The sequence below is a fragment of the Diceros bicornis genome, chromosome X (genome assembly GCF_020826845.1).
Source record: "Diceros bicornis minor isolate mBicDic1 chromosome X, mDicBic1.mat.cur, whole genome shotgun sequence".
NCBI lineage: Eukaryota > Metazoa > Chordata > Mammalia > Perissodactyla > Rhinocerotidae > Diceros > Diceros bicornis.
In genome coordinates, this window is record NC_080781.1 from 7,384,906 (window position 1) to 7,401,803 (window position 16,898).

General features: G+C 46.5%; 1 protein-coding gene across 3 annotated transcripts in view; it reads left to right on the plus strand.

Annotated features, from left to right (window-relative positions):
* Positions 1-16,898, plus strand: part of SHROOM2 (shroom family member 2) — a 144,037-nt gene that overhangs the window by 105,153 nt on the left and 21,986 nt on the right. For 2 of the 3 annotated variants that reach the window (XM_058535414.1, XM_058535415.1), the window contains exon 6: positions 14,790-15,500. In XM_058535414.1, the coding sequence (XP_058391397.1) occupies positions 14,790-15,500 (711 nt within the window). Of the gene's footprint in view, positions 1-14,789; positions 15,501-16,898 lie in introns of those variants that run through there. The other variant, XM_058535416.1, reaches the window with a different exon arrangement.

The following is a 16,898-nucleotide window of genomic DNA, read 5'->3' on the forward strand; positions in this document are numbered from 1 at the left end:
CCCTTGCAGCTTATAGTTTTTGATTCTCCGGGAGAGAAGCCAGGGACTTAAATTCCCCTTAAAAATCACACGTCAAGCCCCTTGGGTTGTGTTCTTTTACTCATTTGCCATCAACGTTCATATGAGTGAAGATATATGGATATATATGAGACGCACATGTGTAATATCCTTGAGATCCATTTACAAATAAAATGAGCTCTTGTCAGCAGACTCAGTGCTCTGCCTGCGGGGCTCTGTTGAGCAGTGCCCTTGACGGTTCAACCGACTTAGGTGTTCTGTGGGAAAGCCTCAGAAAGTCAGCTGCTAACAAATGGAGTTCTCTCGGGTAGAACTGGCATGAAATCTGTTATTTAATGACTTTGTTAAAAAGTCTAGCCAGTGGGCCCTTAAACGTACTTGGAGGCCATTAAAGGTGGAATAACTAGAAATTCTAGGAAGATATTTAACATTTATACACACATGCATGCATATATATATATATTTGTGTTTATGTATATATACATACACATATATATACATACGTATATTATAGACGTTTTGTATAGTAATAAAGTATATAAATTTTCACGTACAATAAAAATCTGAAGCCTATTGTGTAAATAATTCTTTTCCAAATATGGTCCAGCTGAGTAACGATAATCAGACAATCCGAGATGTGGGATTTTCAGAATTTGGGTCACATGCAATTGTGATCAAAGGAAGAGAGCTGAAGCAAATGATTTCCTCTTAATTTATGGAGATGATATTCTATTCTAACTATATTTTAATCTCTTTTACCACAGGGTTGCCCAAAATTAAAAACGGCTCCTTATTTTGTAAGCTTGACATACGTTTTTGAGAGCCAGGATTTACACTAATCTGGGGATACAGCTTCCTGGGCTGTGGTATACAGTTTTTAATCACATTTTCTTTTTTTAAAAATCTGTTTTACTGATTAAAACATTTTTATATAAAAATATATGGAAGTTCTGGAAAGCAGAATGAAAACCTTAAAAATCACGCTCCACCTCACCATCTAGAAACACCGCTGTAGACCACTGAAGTGTACCCACTTTGAAGTCTTTTTTCAGTGCAAGTCTTAATTTTTACATGTGTGATCACTATGTATATTGTGCGTAAACTGCTTTTTAAATTTTTTTTCCTTGTATGTTGCATGGCATTCTAAGATATGACTGCCCAGTAAAGATACTATGGATTTTCAGGGTTGTTTCCAGTCCTTCACAATTATAAGTAAAACCACAGCAGACATCTTGTAGTGAAATATTTGTGCCCTTCCAGGCTAATTTCCTTAGGATAAAATTCTAGACATGGAATTGCTAGGCAGGCTTTTGGGAAATAGTGCCATGTTGCTCTCCATAAAGTGTATACTATTTATACCCTACCACCAACAGCCTAGGACAGTCCTGCTTCTCCCAAAACTTTGTCCATATTAGAGATTTAAAAAACTCTTATGATTTTTTTTTAAATTTTTTTCTGAGAACAAAAGTTTCTTTTATTAAAAGCATAGAAAGATAAGTTAGGTTTTATTTGGTGTAAGTTTCCTTTTTGCATAAAAAGTTATCTTAAAAGAAAATGTTCTAGTATTTTATTGTAAGTGGTAAAGATTAAGACACAGAGATATATCTGTGTTCCCTATTAAAAGGTTTTAGTGATATTTCACAGGTGACTATTCCTGCCAAGGAATCTAAAGCAGAGGGCTTTTCAAGTTTTTATCATGGAAAATATTAAACTTACACAAGTGTAAAAAACTCTATGATTTGATGAGCAAAAAAAGTTTCTTTCTTTCTTTTTTTTTTTTTTTTTTTGCTGAGGAAGATTCACCCTAAGCTAATATCTGTTGCCCATCTTCCTCTTCTTTTGCTTGAGGAAGATTAGCCCTGAGCTAACATCTGTGCCAGTCATCCTCTATTTTGTATTTGGGTCACCGCCATAGCATGCCTGATGAATGGTGTAGGTCCATGCCCGGGATCCGAACCCGTGACCCCGGGCCACTGAGGTGGAGTGTGCCAAACTTAACCACTATGCCATGGGGCCAGCCCCCCAAAAAAGTTTTTGTTTTTAACTTGCATTTCCTCAGTGACTAACAAAGTTGAACTTTTTTGTATGTTGTCTAGCCATTTGTATTTTTTCTTTTGTGCGTTACCGTTCACATCTTGTGTTCATTTTCCTGTGGGGCCTTTCTTTCTTGATTATTGTTATTTAGGTTGCAAACAGATCCCTGAAGTGTGTTATGTGATTTTCAAACATTTATGGTTGTTTACAGTAGATTTTTTTAACATACAAGTGTGTTTAATTGTCACGTCATTGCCCTTGCACCTGGTGGCTTTGTTTAGTCCATTCCGTGTTCTCCTGGCCCCTGGCAGTTGTGTGCTCTCTTTAGCATTTGTGCTGCAGAAAGCATGACCACCCGGGGCTTTGTGGGCATGAATTTACTGTGAGGTGTAGACCGCCGTCTGAAATACTCTCCAGTGTGATGCAAGAAAGAAAAAACGGCTAGAGAAGAGAAGAAACCAGGGATTCAGTTGGACGTCTAATGTGATATTGCAAAGAGAAAGCAGGAAACAGAAGATGAACATCTCAATGCTCACTCAGGTTAGCGGGCAAGTCACTTAGGCTCATGGGCGTCAATGTCCTCGTGGGCAAGGTGGTCGTGCCGTGCTTGCACTCTGCAAATGGAGGTTGCTAATAGAGTTGTCTCTGCTGAAGAATGGAGCAGTGCCCAAATTTCCAATAACCCCAACACACCGTACCTCCCTCTTTGCTCTGGTTGACAGGAATCCCAGGGTCACGTTGGAGGCACAGCTGTCGTAACTGCGTACATTCTAGGGTCTGCTCATTTGGGCGCTTTTCCTCTCTGGCGCCCCTCTACTTTTTGTTTATATTTTCTCTCGTTGGGATGTTTGTATGTTCATTTTAATGCTCCTGTTTTGTGTTTTTCTTTGGTAAACCACCTCAAACCATTTGATCATTCAGGATATAAATATGTTGAAATAAAATAAATAGAGGCTAACTATAGCTGTAAACAGATTTGCAAGAGTAAAGGGCTTCCCAGTAACCAGTTAATATTTTTATTGTGGTCGTCATTTTATGGAAAAATTGAGTTACTTCAAAGTGCCCTTAATGGGCAAGTAAACCTAATAGAATCTGCCAGTTGGATCTGTTTCTGCAGCAATCTTGGCAATGGGAGTCAGGAGTAGAGATGGGCTGTCCACCTCTCACCTCAAATGAGACTAGGTGGTAGTATGGTCATCTCCCAAGGCTCTGCCGCTCCAGCACACTGGACTTCGAAGGGTGTGCGTTTTTGTTTATTTGCCCCTATGTGTTTTTCTTTTTTCTTTTTTTTTCTTCTCCCCAAAGCCCCAGTACATAGTTGTATATCCTGGTTGTAGGTCCTTCTAGTTCTTCTATGTGGGACACCGCCTCAGCATGGCTTGATGAGTGGTGAGTAGGTCCTCACCCAGGATCCAAACTGGCAAACCCTGGGCCGCCGCAGCGGAATGCGTGAACTCAACCGCTGTGCCACCGGGCCGGCCCCGCCCCTGTGTTTTAATTACCACTAGGTCAGAAGAACTATGTTCTCAGTGGACAAGTCTTTAGGTTACATCAGTCTAATATCTTACTGGTTAACAATCTGTGTTCATGTAATTAGGTGCCATGAAGCCTGTGAAGTCGAGTTGGGTACAGAGAGAACCTCCCTTGAAGGAACTTAAACTCTATTATTAGGGAAAATAATATAACAAATTACCATAGACTAGGTGCTTAAACAACAGACACTTATTTCTCTCAGTTCTGAAGTCTGGTAGTCCAGGATCAAGGTGCCAGCCGATACAGTTCCTGGTGAGACCCGTTTCCTGGTTTGCAGACGGCCTTCTTCTTGCTGTGTCCTCATGTGGTGGAGAACAGAGACAGGGGGGGAGCTCTCTGGTGTCTCTTCTTATAAGGGTACTAATCCCACTCATGAGGGCTGCACCCTCATGCCCAATCAGCCCCAAAGGTCCCACCACCTAATACCATCCCTGGGGGGTGAGAATTAAATGTATGAATTCTGGGGGGACACAGACATGCAGTCCATAACATAAGTGTAAATGGCTGTGATGCAGAGTAGTGAGAAGACCCAAGAGAATCAGCTTGCCGGCCTTGCCTTCCTCTTCTCTCCTCCCTCCCGCCATCCCCCCTCCCTGCCTCTTTCCTGTTACCTCACTGAGCCTTTGCTGAAACCTGCTTTGCACCAGGCACTGTGTTTGGCCCTGGAACACAGGGGTAGACAAGACAGAAGTGGGTGCTGTCAGCCTAGCCAGGAGGAGCAATGTTAAACGAAAAGAACACAGATGAATTGAGCACATTTTGGGGACAAACAGGGAGAGGTTAAGTCCTTGTGAGAGGATTCAGAAGAAGAAAGGCTTGTTTTTGTCAGCGGGTCCAGGAAGCGCTTCATGGAAAAGGTTGTACTTCATTTGGGTCTTGAAGGATGGGAATGGTGTTCGTGGGGTGAATTCTAAAGAGTGGGATTCAGTGTGGGGACAGGGGAACTGCAAGGCGTGTACGACAGGGAAGGGCCTTTAGCCAAAACGAATGGTGTAGGAACAGGGGCACCAAGGAGTTGCAGGGGGTGTGCGGACGATGGGAGGGAGCCTGGAAGATCACAGTGTGCAGTCTGGCCTTGATATGATGGTGGGAGGGCAGGTGGGGCTGGAAGTTTCAGGGGAAAGGATTAAGCATATTTACTTTCCGTGCTAATTATGACTAAAATGTGTGCATGCTTGTACGATTCAGTAAGTGGAGGAGAGAGGAAGATTGGAAATGCCCATCATGGGTCGTCCATCACACAGAAAACTGTGTTTACCACTCTGGCAAAGTTATTGCAAGATGGCTTTGCTGTCAGGAAGTTTAACTTCCAAGAGTTGTAAATAGATTCACCCTCTAATTTGCCGAAGTAGGGTGTTTCACCACTATAATTTCAGTATGGTTTGATTTGTAGTTTTAAAGAATTTTAATCCTTTATATCTGCTGCATAAAGCTGGTCCTCCTTGCAGACGAGAACACTGAGTAGTTTACAAGGGTTTCAAGCAGGGCCGTAGTGACTGCCGTGGAGCAAGAGGGAACTTTCTGGGGCAGGGAAATCGTTTTTAGACTTGATTGTGGTGGTGAATGCACAACTCTGTACGTTTACCCAAACTCGTCCAACAGTACACCTCAAATCAGTGCATTTTACGGTATGTAGATTGTAACTTGATAAAATTGTGGTGGGGTGTGGGGAAGAGTAGAGGTGAAAATGTTCTGTAACGGGAAAACCTCCTCGATCTGTAGCTAGATTTCTAGGAATTCAAACATACATTTTTTTTTTTCTGAAGGAGATCAGCCCTGAGCTAACATCCATGCTAATCCTTCTCTTTTTTTTGCTGAGGAAGACTGGCTCTGAGCTAACATCTATTGCCAATCCTCCTCCTTTTTTTTTTCCCTTCCCCAAAGCCCCAGTAGATAGTTGTACGTCATAGTTGCACATCCTTCTAGTTGCTGTATGTGGGACGCGGCCTCAGCATGGCCAGAGAAGCGGTGCATCGGTGCACACCCGGGATCCGAACCCCGGCCGCCAGTAGTGGAGCGCTCACACTTAACTGCTAAGCCACCAGGCCGGCCCAGACACACATTTTTTAAGAACTGAAGTGGCTCAGAAGAAGAGCATGTGGATGTAGGGACAAGAATTAAGGTGAACCCAAGTTCATAGATTGCTTCGTATCTGGGCCCTAACATGTGTAGCTTTTAAGGTTGTATCAACAATACATCATACTTAATAAATATTACACAATGTAGATACTCCTCAAACAGTTATTGAAGTAAAGGAAATGTCTGCCGTAATAAAATACTTATCACAGTGATTCAGATCTGATTTTTCCTTCTAACTGTAACAACTTCAGGTGACAGTTTGTGGAGCTCCACGCTGGTTCACACGTGGAGGGTCACGAGACCCTTGCTCCCACTGGCAGCTACAAAGGGGCCAGAAGAATTATAAAATTGTAGCTTTAAAGACTCATCAGACCCTCCCGCATGTAAATAAAGTCTCTCCTGTCTCTATCCATTATAATTCTCTTCATATCCTTCATAGTGCTTATCAAAATTAGCAATTACATATCTTTGCATTTTTTAATTAATATTTGCCTTGCCTTCTAGTACAGGGGTCAGCAAACTACAGCCCAGGGGCCAAATCCCTGGGACCCAGGGTTTGAGAAGCCTTTCTGGGTGGAGGAGTGTGGATCGTCCCTCCAGGACTGGTACCAGGGGGTTACTCAATTTCACCACTTTTTTAGACGATGATGATCTAGTTTGGGAGGGACATGCCAAGCCAAGGATTAAAACTTCAGGAGTAGCTTTCAATATCTAAATCAAGTGGGTAGAAAAGTGGGAGATCAGGAATTTGGGAGGGGAGATCCCATAAAACAGAGATTCCCACCACTGCCTTGACATCCAGATGGCCTGGAAGGCTTTCTTTAAGATACCGATTTGCGGGCATGCATTTCTCACTGGTCCCTACCCCTGTCCAGGCCTGGTTCTCTGAAGGAGTAAGTTTGAGGAGAGCTTCGATTTGCATGTCTTAAAATCATCCCCGATATTCCTTCAGAATACCCTTGAGGCGAAGTGGAGGTGTGCCATTGAGGAAATGAGATTGGCCATGATACCAAATGGTTGGCTCTAAGTGATGGATGCTTGGGGGTTGGCCGTATATTCTCTCTCATACGTTCGGTGGAAATTGTCTTGCTTAAAGAGCTTTAAAACCAAAAAATAAAAATAAAAACGTTGCCTCGTTTTCATTCGTCAGGGTAGGAGTTATTCTGGGAGGGAGGGAGGTGAGGAGGTAAGGACAGAATATAAACAGGACTTGTGTATCTGCAATAGTATGTTTCTTTTTATAAACATCAGAAACAGAAATGGAAAGAGTAACCTCATGCCTGAGAGGGTAGAAAAGCCTCTGATAACTTGTTACATTTTTCTCTGTTCTCCGGGCTTGGGATACTTTTAAAATGTATCCCTTTGCCTCTCTAGATGGCCTTGAAACTGGTAATAGTAGTTTCCAATGCAGAAGGAGCTGTCAGGGGTCAGAAGGCAGAGAAAACTTCTTTTTACTGTTCTCCCTTGTCTATGGTTTGCACTTTGTATCCTGCTTCAGATATTTCCTGGTCAGATACTGGTTGACCTGTGCTGGGAGAGCGGGCCTTGCTGGCTCCGGGTACAGCTGAGCCAAGGGATCCGAATGCCCCTCTGAAGAGATGGCAGACCTCCACTGGGACTGTGGGGTCACTTGTGGTGTGCCCGAGGACACTCTTCTGTCCTGTGGCTTCAGAAGACATATCACGCCTTTCCAGGTCACGTAGTCAAACTTGCAGGGCGCACTCGGATTGCCATCTATGACGAGCCACCGAGCAACATCATAGGACAGCCCCGCTTCCCCTGAAATCTTGATCCAATCGGTTTGGCAAGCTCTAAATAATTCCGGATCAGTATCAGGCTTGCCCCCACTTTGAACTTTGTGTGCAATATATGTTTTTAGGAAAGCAAGTAAGAGAAAATGTCAGAAGGAAACTTTGCTAACAGATCACGTGAAAATATCATTTTTATTCCATTTGTCTGTGCCTCTGATTTTATACTTCTGAAAAATAGTTTTGGAATGGAAACTGGCCTGGAGCTTTGATTGGCAGAGGAGATTTGCCTGATTTTGTCAAAAAAAACTTCCAAATGTCACCTCTTGGGACCAAGAATGAGGGTCTCCAACAACAGAAATGAGAGGCCTGGAATAGGTTCTCGAAACACATGTTCTGAAAACATAGAGTTGGTACTTGAGGGGCTCTCACAGAGTATAATCTCCAGATCTAGGTGTTTTCTGTTAGTGGACACTAGCCCCTCAAATCTGTGCCTATCCATTTGGTTTTGGATCATCTGTGAATGGAATCTCTCTTTTAATCTCTTCTCCCCACTTATCCACAAATGACTTATCGGTCTCTCTAATTTGACTTCATTTCTGTTACCCTCCAAGTTCCTGCAAGCAAAAATAAAACCCGAAGGAAGCAGCAAACCTTTTTATGCATCTATTAAGACATTGAAGAAATAACATTTATCTGATTTTCTAAAGTAAATTGCATTCCCCACTTGGCATTAGAATCACGGAAGAGAGAGCCTGTTTGGGGCTGGCGTAGAGAGAAAAGCTTTAGTGGAGACGTTGCAGTAAAGAAATGACTAAGTTAAGAGTGATTCAGGGCTCCTGTCCTTCTGGAAGTGGTTCTACAAGACAGAAAATTGGAGCAGAACTTGTGGGCACAGCTCTCTCCATCATCACCAGCGTATCTGTCTGTCCATTTGGTAAATATTGTTTGCGTGCCTGGAAACAGGGATAGGGCAATCAGACAACCTCTATCCTACAGGGGCTCACCATCTGGGGAGGCCCATGGCAGACTGGTGTTTCCAAGTAGAAGAGTGGTCGGTGCCATTATTCCTGAGCGTTCATGCTGTTTGAAATGTCTCTAATGTGTTTCTGTCCATTCATTAATGGATTGGTCTTTTGATTGGTAGATTGCCTCTCTTGGGCTCCCATGCCTTGCCCACCATTCCTTTTGGGGTGCCCCTGTGGGGTGTCTGTGCATACAGAAGAGCCTTCTGCCTGTGCTTCGCCAAGGTGACATGTGTCTGTTGGGAATTCCTAGGGGGTGGGAAGATCAGTGGAGACACCAGAGGCTTGTTCAGGAGACTTGCACTTGGGGTGATGTGGGTGTCCTATGTTCTCCCCAGCCGCCTGGCCCCTGTCCTAAGGCTTGGGCTGTTCTCCAGCATCAGACAACCTGGCCGGTGGTGTCCAGTGCATCCTGCCAAGCCGAAGGGCAGATAGACTGTCTGTGATTACTAATAAACAATTCTACACTTCACACAGTCGCTGTTATTCACACCTGCAAGCAACGGAAGTGTGCTTTCTAAATACTGACCTCAAGCTGTGAATGTTGAACTGGAGAGTCATTCATAGAAGCCTGGCTCTGTTGGGAAGCCAGCACCTCTGGTTCCTGCCCTAAGTGTTCCAGGAGATAATCTTGTTCTCTGCAAACAACTGAGGCCCTGGATCCTGGCTTGGCAACATGTGCTCTCAAGTGTGATTCTGGGACCACCTCAGATACACCAGCCACCCTCTCCATTGCTGATCTTGGCAGTAACTGGTGTTTTGTATATGGCATTAAGTTAGTGTTTTGCGTAATATTTAAATGAAAGGAGGAAACACCCTCGTGTTGTTATCCACTGGAAGCTTGTTATGTCTCCCTCTCTCTTTGTTGTTAAAATGAGATAGTTCTGGGGGCCCACCCGGTGGCGTAGCGCCTAAGTGCACACGCTCCGCTTTGGCAGCGTGGAGTTCGAAGGTTTGGATCCTGGGCATGCACCGACGCACTGCTTGTCAAGCCATGCTGTGGTGGTGCCCCATATAAAGTAGAGGAAGATGCTCATGGATGTTAGCCCAGGGCCAATCTTCCTCAGCAAAAAAGAGGAGGATCGGCAACGGATGTTAGCTCAGGGCTAATCTTCATTGCCAAAAAAAAAAAAAAAGAGAGAGAGAGAGAGTTCTGTTGCATAGAGTTCTGGGGGTGCCCTTTGTACCCACAAATGCCCTGGGTTGGCCTGCTGCTGGGGTGCCCTTCCCCACTCAGAGACCTGGGCCAGCCCCCCCTCAGGTGTACTGTGAGGTGTTGTGGGGGGTTGGTGTCACAGAGACCTGCATTCGGGTCTGCCCCACTGCAGTCCAGCCCTCTCCTGTTAGGTGCTCAGCACAGCGCCCGGCTGGTCGGAAACCCCGCAGAGACATACCACACCAAGGGCTTCATCTGCCTCTGCCTCGCACAGTGACCCCACGTGGTGTGGCCTGTGGTCTGCCCAGACAGGTGAGGACATGCAGCTGCATGAGGCACAGTCATGTGCCCTGCGTCACAGAGCTAGTACGTGATGCTGAGATGAGAACTGTGTGCCTAATGAAACCCCAAATCACATGTGGGCCTGGACTTCACAACGGCCTCAGGCACCAGAGTGCGTTAGGAGTAACAGCCTTGAGCAACAAATGTGGACACAAGTCAGAACTGGCTGTGCGTCCCTTTCTAACAGTTGACCCCTTAAGTCGTTAGGAAAAGAGGACCCTGTAGTGTGTGTTACTTAAGTCATGCAACAGAGTCGGCAGTTTTCCACTCTCCCTCGATGAAGATGATGGCTAACCCCATTTACAAAGCAGCAGTGAATGAGTGATTACAGAGGAGTTCAGAAATGTTTAGTTATGTTGGGAATGTTCAGAGGCAGGGTTATTTCACTGAGAACCTAACTGCCCGCATCTCAAAAAAAGACATGCAGGGGCCGGCCCGGTGGCATAGTCGTTACGTTCACGTGCTCCGCTTCGGCTCCCCAGCAGCCCGGGGTGCACAGGTTTGGATCCTGGGCCCACACCGACGCACCACTTGTCAAGCCATGCTGTGGCAGCGTGCCATATAAAGTAGAGGAGGATTGGCACGGATGTTAGCCAAGGGCCGATCTTCCTCAGCGAAAACAGGAGGATTGGCAACAGATGTTAGCTCAGGGCTAATCTTCCTCACCAAAAAAAAACAAAAAACAAACAAAAAAAGACATGCAGCTTCCCTCCTTACCATTCTTCACTGTGACCAAATACAACAAATGCATTTATATGTCTAATGGGCGTTCAGGGGAAGGCGTGACACGGTGCATGTAAATAAATATTTGCCTGCAAGACCCTGAAGAAGATAGCCCAGATCCCTGCCCTTCGTAGAGAGGCTTACAGCCCAGTGATGAGAGTAGAGACTGGTGAACAGTAGTCATTGGAGAGGGTGACAAGTCCTATGCTAGGGGTGACCTGGAGGAGGGGAGACAGCAGGGCTGGTGGAGCTGGGGGCCTGTGTGATAAGGAACCGACTGTGCAAATGATGTGGAGGCAGGGAGCAGAAAACTGAGACCCAGAGAAATGCATCCAGTGACGTCATTGGACTCGTCCCGAACAGATGGAGTCCGGAACTAAAACCGCAACCTCTCAGATAGGGAAGCCACATTTAGACATGGGGCTGGCTGTCTCCATACCAAGATCAAAAATGTAGATCTGAATAATAGCAATGTTGATGGGATTTCACGAGCATTTGACATATAGAGATAGACCTATCTATCTATAATTTTTTTTGCCTAACCATGGTTTCTGTCCTGTTGTAGGGTGTTTGTGCTACTGAGCACATTTAACGTAACCTTTCCTCCAGGTTATTCCTCTTGAGATGAGTTTTGTTTTGCTTTGCAGTCCTGTTGCAGACCTGTCCAGTGGAATGAGAACAGCATGGTGCTGGGATCCAACTCCGAGGGGGTTGCCGGTCCCCGGGAGCCTTGCCTGCGTAAAGCCTCCTGTTGGGGCTACTCAGCAGCTGGCTCCTTCGTGAGGTGTCATTAGCATGTTCTGCATGAGAACCAACAACCTCACCTGCATATCAATTGCCGGGATTCTGGAATGCAGCTGCCTTTGTAATTTTCCTTTGTGTGGCTTCCCTCACTGCTCCAGTGTATACCCCGGGAGCCTGTGCAGGGAGACACTGAGTTGCTTTCACTAGCAGACTCCTTAAGTCATCTTATTTTGTTTCGCTTTCTGTCTCTGGATCTTGCTATCAGCATTGACCTTGAAAACACACAAAAGGATATACATATATATACACAGAGACACACAAGATACACATCTCCATACATCTGCAACACAGACACATGCAACATACATGATACAGACACACATAAACACATTATCCACTTTCTCTCCAAAGTAGTCACTTGGAACCTATTAGAAACACAGATTGGAATATGACCCTAGCAGAACCCCAAATTCCCGTTTTTGGCCTTTTTTCTGTGTGTGTCTCTGATTTCCTGAATTTTTATCAACTGAGATAATAAACACCAATTAGCGGTTTTATGGCTTTGACTTTGCAAGTTTGGGGGGGAGTCAAGAAAAAATAGGAGGTGGGGAACAGACTTGGTCCGGAAATTGCTGTGCTATTGTAAATCTAACTAAACTTAAATGTTGGGAGGGAGTGTGGGAACTGCACTTCTAGAATGAGAAGTGACCATGCAGTGGACATGCTCCCCTAGAGAACAAAGTGCCCTCAAATCCTGCAAAGGATGCCCATGGGGAAGATAGGCAGGAGCCCGTGGTGCCTTCTGCCTGAGGGAGAAGCCAGGAGCCGGCCCCGTATGCCTGGTCTTCTGCTCTGAGTCCTTCTTTACTTCTCAGTGGGGCTTTTTCTCCCACAGGTGAGTCTCCTCCATTTCTGGGCAGATCTCAGCGTACATCCTGTCTAAGGCACTTCGCAGATAAAGCTCCTTCTTTTTTTTTTTTTTTTTTTGGTGAGGAAGATTGGCCCTGAGCTAACACCTGTGCCAGTCTTCCTCTATTTTTGTATGTAGGACGCCAGCAGAGCATGGCTTGATGACCAGTGTCTATGTCCTCACCCGAGATCCCAACCCATGAACCCCGGGCCACCAAAGCAGAACACGCGAACTTAACCACTACACCGCTGGGACCAAAGCTTCTCTTTAATTAACATATTTTGTGGGGTTTTTTGATGAGGAAGATTAGCCCTGAGCTAACCTCGGATGCCACTCCTCTTTTTGCTGAGTAAGATTGGCCCTGGGCTAACATGCATGCTCATCTTCCTCTACTTTATATGGGACGCCGCCACAGAATGGCTTGACAAGCCGTGTATCAGTGCGTGCCTGGGATCTGAACCCACGAACCCTGGGGCACTGAAGCGGAGCTCGGGCACTTCACTACGCCACCTGGCTGGCCCCCTTTAATTAACATATTAAATGTGAATCCAGATGGCCAAAGGCACTTAGATTTTCACAATAAATTGTAGCTAATTTAATCCTCCCGTTCTGAGGTGGTGGATATTTATTAAGTAACAGATACCAGATGCTTTTGTGTCAGTCTATGGATGCTAGGTTTCAAGAGTTTTAGCAGGAGAAAAAAAAACATTCAAGTGTACCTCAGCTCTTTGAAATGAAATATTGGGGAGCCATTCGTGAATTGTCACGAATTAGGTTTTACTGTCTTGAGAGGCACAGTGGCTTAAATGGAAGGGAGACACGAGGGCGCTCCCCCTTCCACAGCAGGCCACGTGTGTTAGTGAGTGACAGGACAGCTGAGCCGTGAGTTACACCGCTCAGAATGTGCTGTTAATTTGACAGTGTTTCAGTGCCATTCTGAATTGTGTAACCCAACAGCTGCTTGACTGTGCGTTGTTCTCTAAACCCTCCATTGCTATGTTCAGGTTATTTTGATAACCTGTGGTTTCTCTTAGTGTGTACCTAATGCACATTTTTTAAAAATCTAACTTTCTTAAGCTAGGTTAATACTCTTAAGCTCCTATGCTTGGCTGTTTTGTTACAGCTTGTTTTCTAAGCTTAGGCTGTGTCTTCGGCCTCCTGGAAGCGGAAAACAAACCTGCCCTCTTTCAGGGTCCTGTGGGACTTGAGCACTCTGTCCTCTTCCAGATGCTAAGACTTTCCAGCTTCTGGCTTTGGGGTGGGGTCTGACTGTCTGTGTGCTCTCTGTAGTGTAGGCTGGCCTGGATTCTACTCTAGAGCATCCATTGAACATGGAGGGACCTTTCTCTTGAGGACATAGCAAGAGGGACATGCACAGGGCTCTTGACTCACAGTGCAGCGGCCTTGATGGGGTTGGAACATCTGTAACGCCTGGGCCAGGTATCACGTCCGAGGAGGCAGGCAGAGCACCTCTTGGGCCCCAAGGGGGCGCTGTGTGTCTGGGGGAAGGTCTTCTATCCGGCTTGTTAGTTCCTAGGTTACATCTCTTATCCGCACGTGCGCTCTCCCTACTGATGCTCCATTTGCTGTCCTTGTTAGAGTCTCCTTTAGCAACTCAGAGGTTGTCTTCTCAACAGAAAACAGCTCTTCTCTTGAATGGAAGAGTCGATCAGAGGCTTGTTTGATTACTCTGTCAGGTCGGAAGAAGCAGTGTGTCAGCAAAGGCATGGCTAGCTGATTTGCTGCAAGTTTGAGAGTTGTGGGCTCATGTACTGCAGCTGCGGCGCAGATAAACATGCACGTGAAGCACGCACGGGTGTTCTGTGGTCATGTCCGTGGGTGTGCATATGCACAGAAACACATCTGTATGTATTGTGGAGAGATGGAAATGGGTACGAGTAGAGAAAGAGCAGAATCATTGCAGCTTCTCAAAGCAGCAGTCTCTCTTTTTCTCATTTTTACTAATACACTACTGATTTCAAAGGTTTTAGTAATAAATTGATGTGTGGCCCATCTTAGAAAGTTCTGTCCATTGGTGTGTGTCAAGTTGGTGTGTGTCAATTTCCCGAAATAAGCCATATAGAAATACTGTTGCGATGTGAAGTAAATATTTCTGAATATAGCTGGCTATGAGAATTTTCACATTGCTTTTAAAATGTTTGTGTAAATTTTGGTTTTTTGCCCCGAAATGCGCCTTGTGTGTACTTGTGTGTGTGTGTGCATCTAATACACATGCCTATGTTTTTAATACCTCACGTCCTATCGTGTGACCTGCCAGTCTGTAGCCGAATGTTGTCCGGTATGTGTTCCGATTCGATACCTTGCATTAGGAGTTGTGCTGGGGACAGGTATGGGAAAATGTATATGGATTTAATTTCTTCAAACGGTTTAAGGAGATTTTCAAGATCTGGGTCTGGTCCCGTTTAAGAAGGTGTTAATTGGAGTCATTTGCTTATTTTCATTTGTTCCTACCGTAGACAAGCAGATGCCCAGTGTCGGGAAGACAGTCCAGGAGCACAGCGGGACCCAGGGACCCCGTCCCAGGTCTCTGAGCCATCTCACGCCTGGGAAGCTGCAGAGGCGCCCCGGGAGGGCCGCAGCCGAGCGGGGACCCTACCTCGCGATTACAGATACTCAGAGGACACCGCGCCCGCAGCCCCGCTGCCGCCGCTCGGCCCGGCACCGCCAGCGCAGAGCGCCCCCGCGGCCGCGCACGCTCAGGGCCAGGAGCTGCGGCCCGTGAACGCCGCGCTGCTCGCCAAGAGGCCGGCCCCGCAGAGGCCGCCGCCGCCCAGGCGCGAGCCCAGGCGGCTCAGGGGCCTGGCCCCTGCGGGCGCACCTGCAGCCGCCCACCTGGGTGCACCTGCAGCCACTCACCTCAGCCGGCCCCTCCCCCTCTCGTCCCCCGTGGCCCTGGAGGTGTGTGTGGCCCGCCTGTCCCTCTCCCAGAGCCCCTGTGCCTTGGCGGAGAGGCTGAGCGGTGCCCAGCCTGCAGACGGCGCTGAGCAGGACAGGCAGGATGTAGATGAGCACACAGCCTGTCTGAAGCGGGAAGCCCTGCTCCCTTCCAAGGTCTGGCCCGTGCAGACGTCCGCAATGGAGACCTCTCGCTCCCCTTCTCCTCAGTTCGCCCCCCAGAAGCTGACGGACAAGCCTCCGCTGCTCATCCAGGATGAGAACTCCACAAGGTACTGTCCCCGGGCGGTACAGTGGGCCTTATGCCTTCTCCCTTTTTGCAAGCCCCCTTCCGACGGCGCGAGGTTTTCAGTGCATCTTTCCTGGGTGGTGTATGACTGGCACCTTGCTTCCACTCCAGAAGGTGGGTTTTAAGTTGGTCCTGGGGACTAACTGCATGGGGGGGAACCCACAGCTCCAATGGGCAGGTGGATTTTTAACTTGGGGGGCGCTGTCCTGTCCCACAGGGAAGGAGGGGGATGTGAAGGAGGTGGTAGGCTATCCCCCACCCCCTCAGCCAAGCCCAGCACATTTATATCTGCCTTACCCACGGGCATCTGCGCACTAGGGCTGTGTTTTCCCTACGCACCTGCTCTTTGTAATCAGAATCAGGTTTAACCTAAGCATGAGCCCTTCAAGCAAGATTGGTGTTTTTCATAATATCTGGTATTTCCACACTCCGTTTTTTTCTAGAACTTTTTATGTGAAAAAGCTAAGCTGATATACACCGTTTATTAAAGCAGAAGGAAAATCGATCACATCTCATGGTGCTATTCTCACAATTTTAGGTGTGGAATTGTCTTTCGTGCCCATCGAGACATTGATAAATGTCGTCAGGCAGGGACTGACCAGCCAAGAGCCCTGACCATTTAGCTTTCCTTACACTCCTCTCTGAGTGCCTTTGAGGAACTGAGAAATGGAAGAAGTGGAGAATTTTCATCTCATTCCACAGAGCAGTGGTTCTCAACCTGGCGGAGGACGATTTTGGCCCCCAGGGGACATTTGGCATTGTCTGGAGACATTGTGGGTGTCACAGCCAAAGGGAATAGTTGTCCCTGCTCTTGGCTTCCAGTGGGTAGAGGCCAGGGATGCTGCTCAACATCCTACAGTGTACAGGACGGCCCTGCAGCAAGGAATTATCTGGCCCTGAATGTCAATACTGTCTCATACCATAGCCAACAGTCACTTGTGGCTGTATGAATGTAAGTTAATGAAAATGAAATAAAATCGGTTCGTCAGTTGCATCACGCGTGGCTGGTGGCTACTACACTGGACAGCAAAGGTAGTGACTATGTCATCATCTCAGAAAGTTCTGTTGGATATTCCTGCCTTAGAGTCTCAAACTATTTTTCTTTTAGCTTCAAAATAACTCAGCAGAGAGAAGACATTACGATACTATCCTGTTTCTCCAAATGTGGCATTGCAACCACAGCATCATCTGTGGGCCAAAACTGTGCTAGGTGTCATTCAAAATGCAGATATCACTTAAATAGCCTTTCAAGTGGTAACATTGTTAAGTTCTGAAAGCGAGGAGAAGCAATAAGGTGGTCTATGTGGTGGGTCAAATGTGTGATATTGTCGCAAGCTAGCCAGCAAAGCCCCCTCAGTTCTTGGGAGCTAGTCTGAGCGCG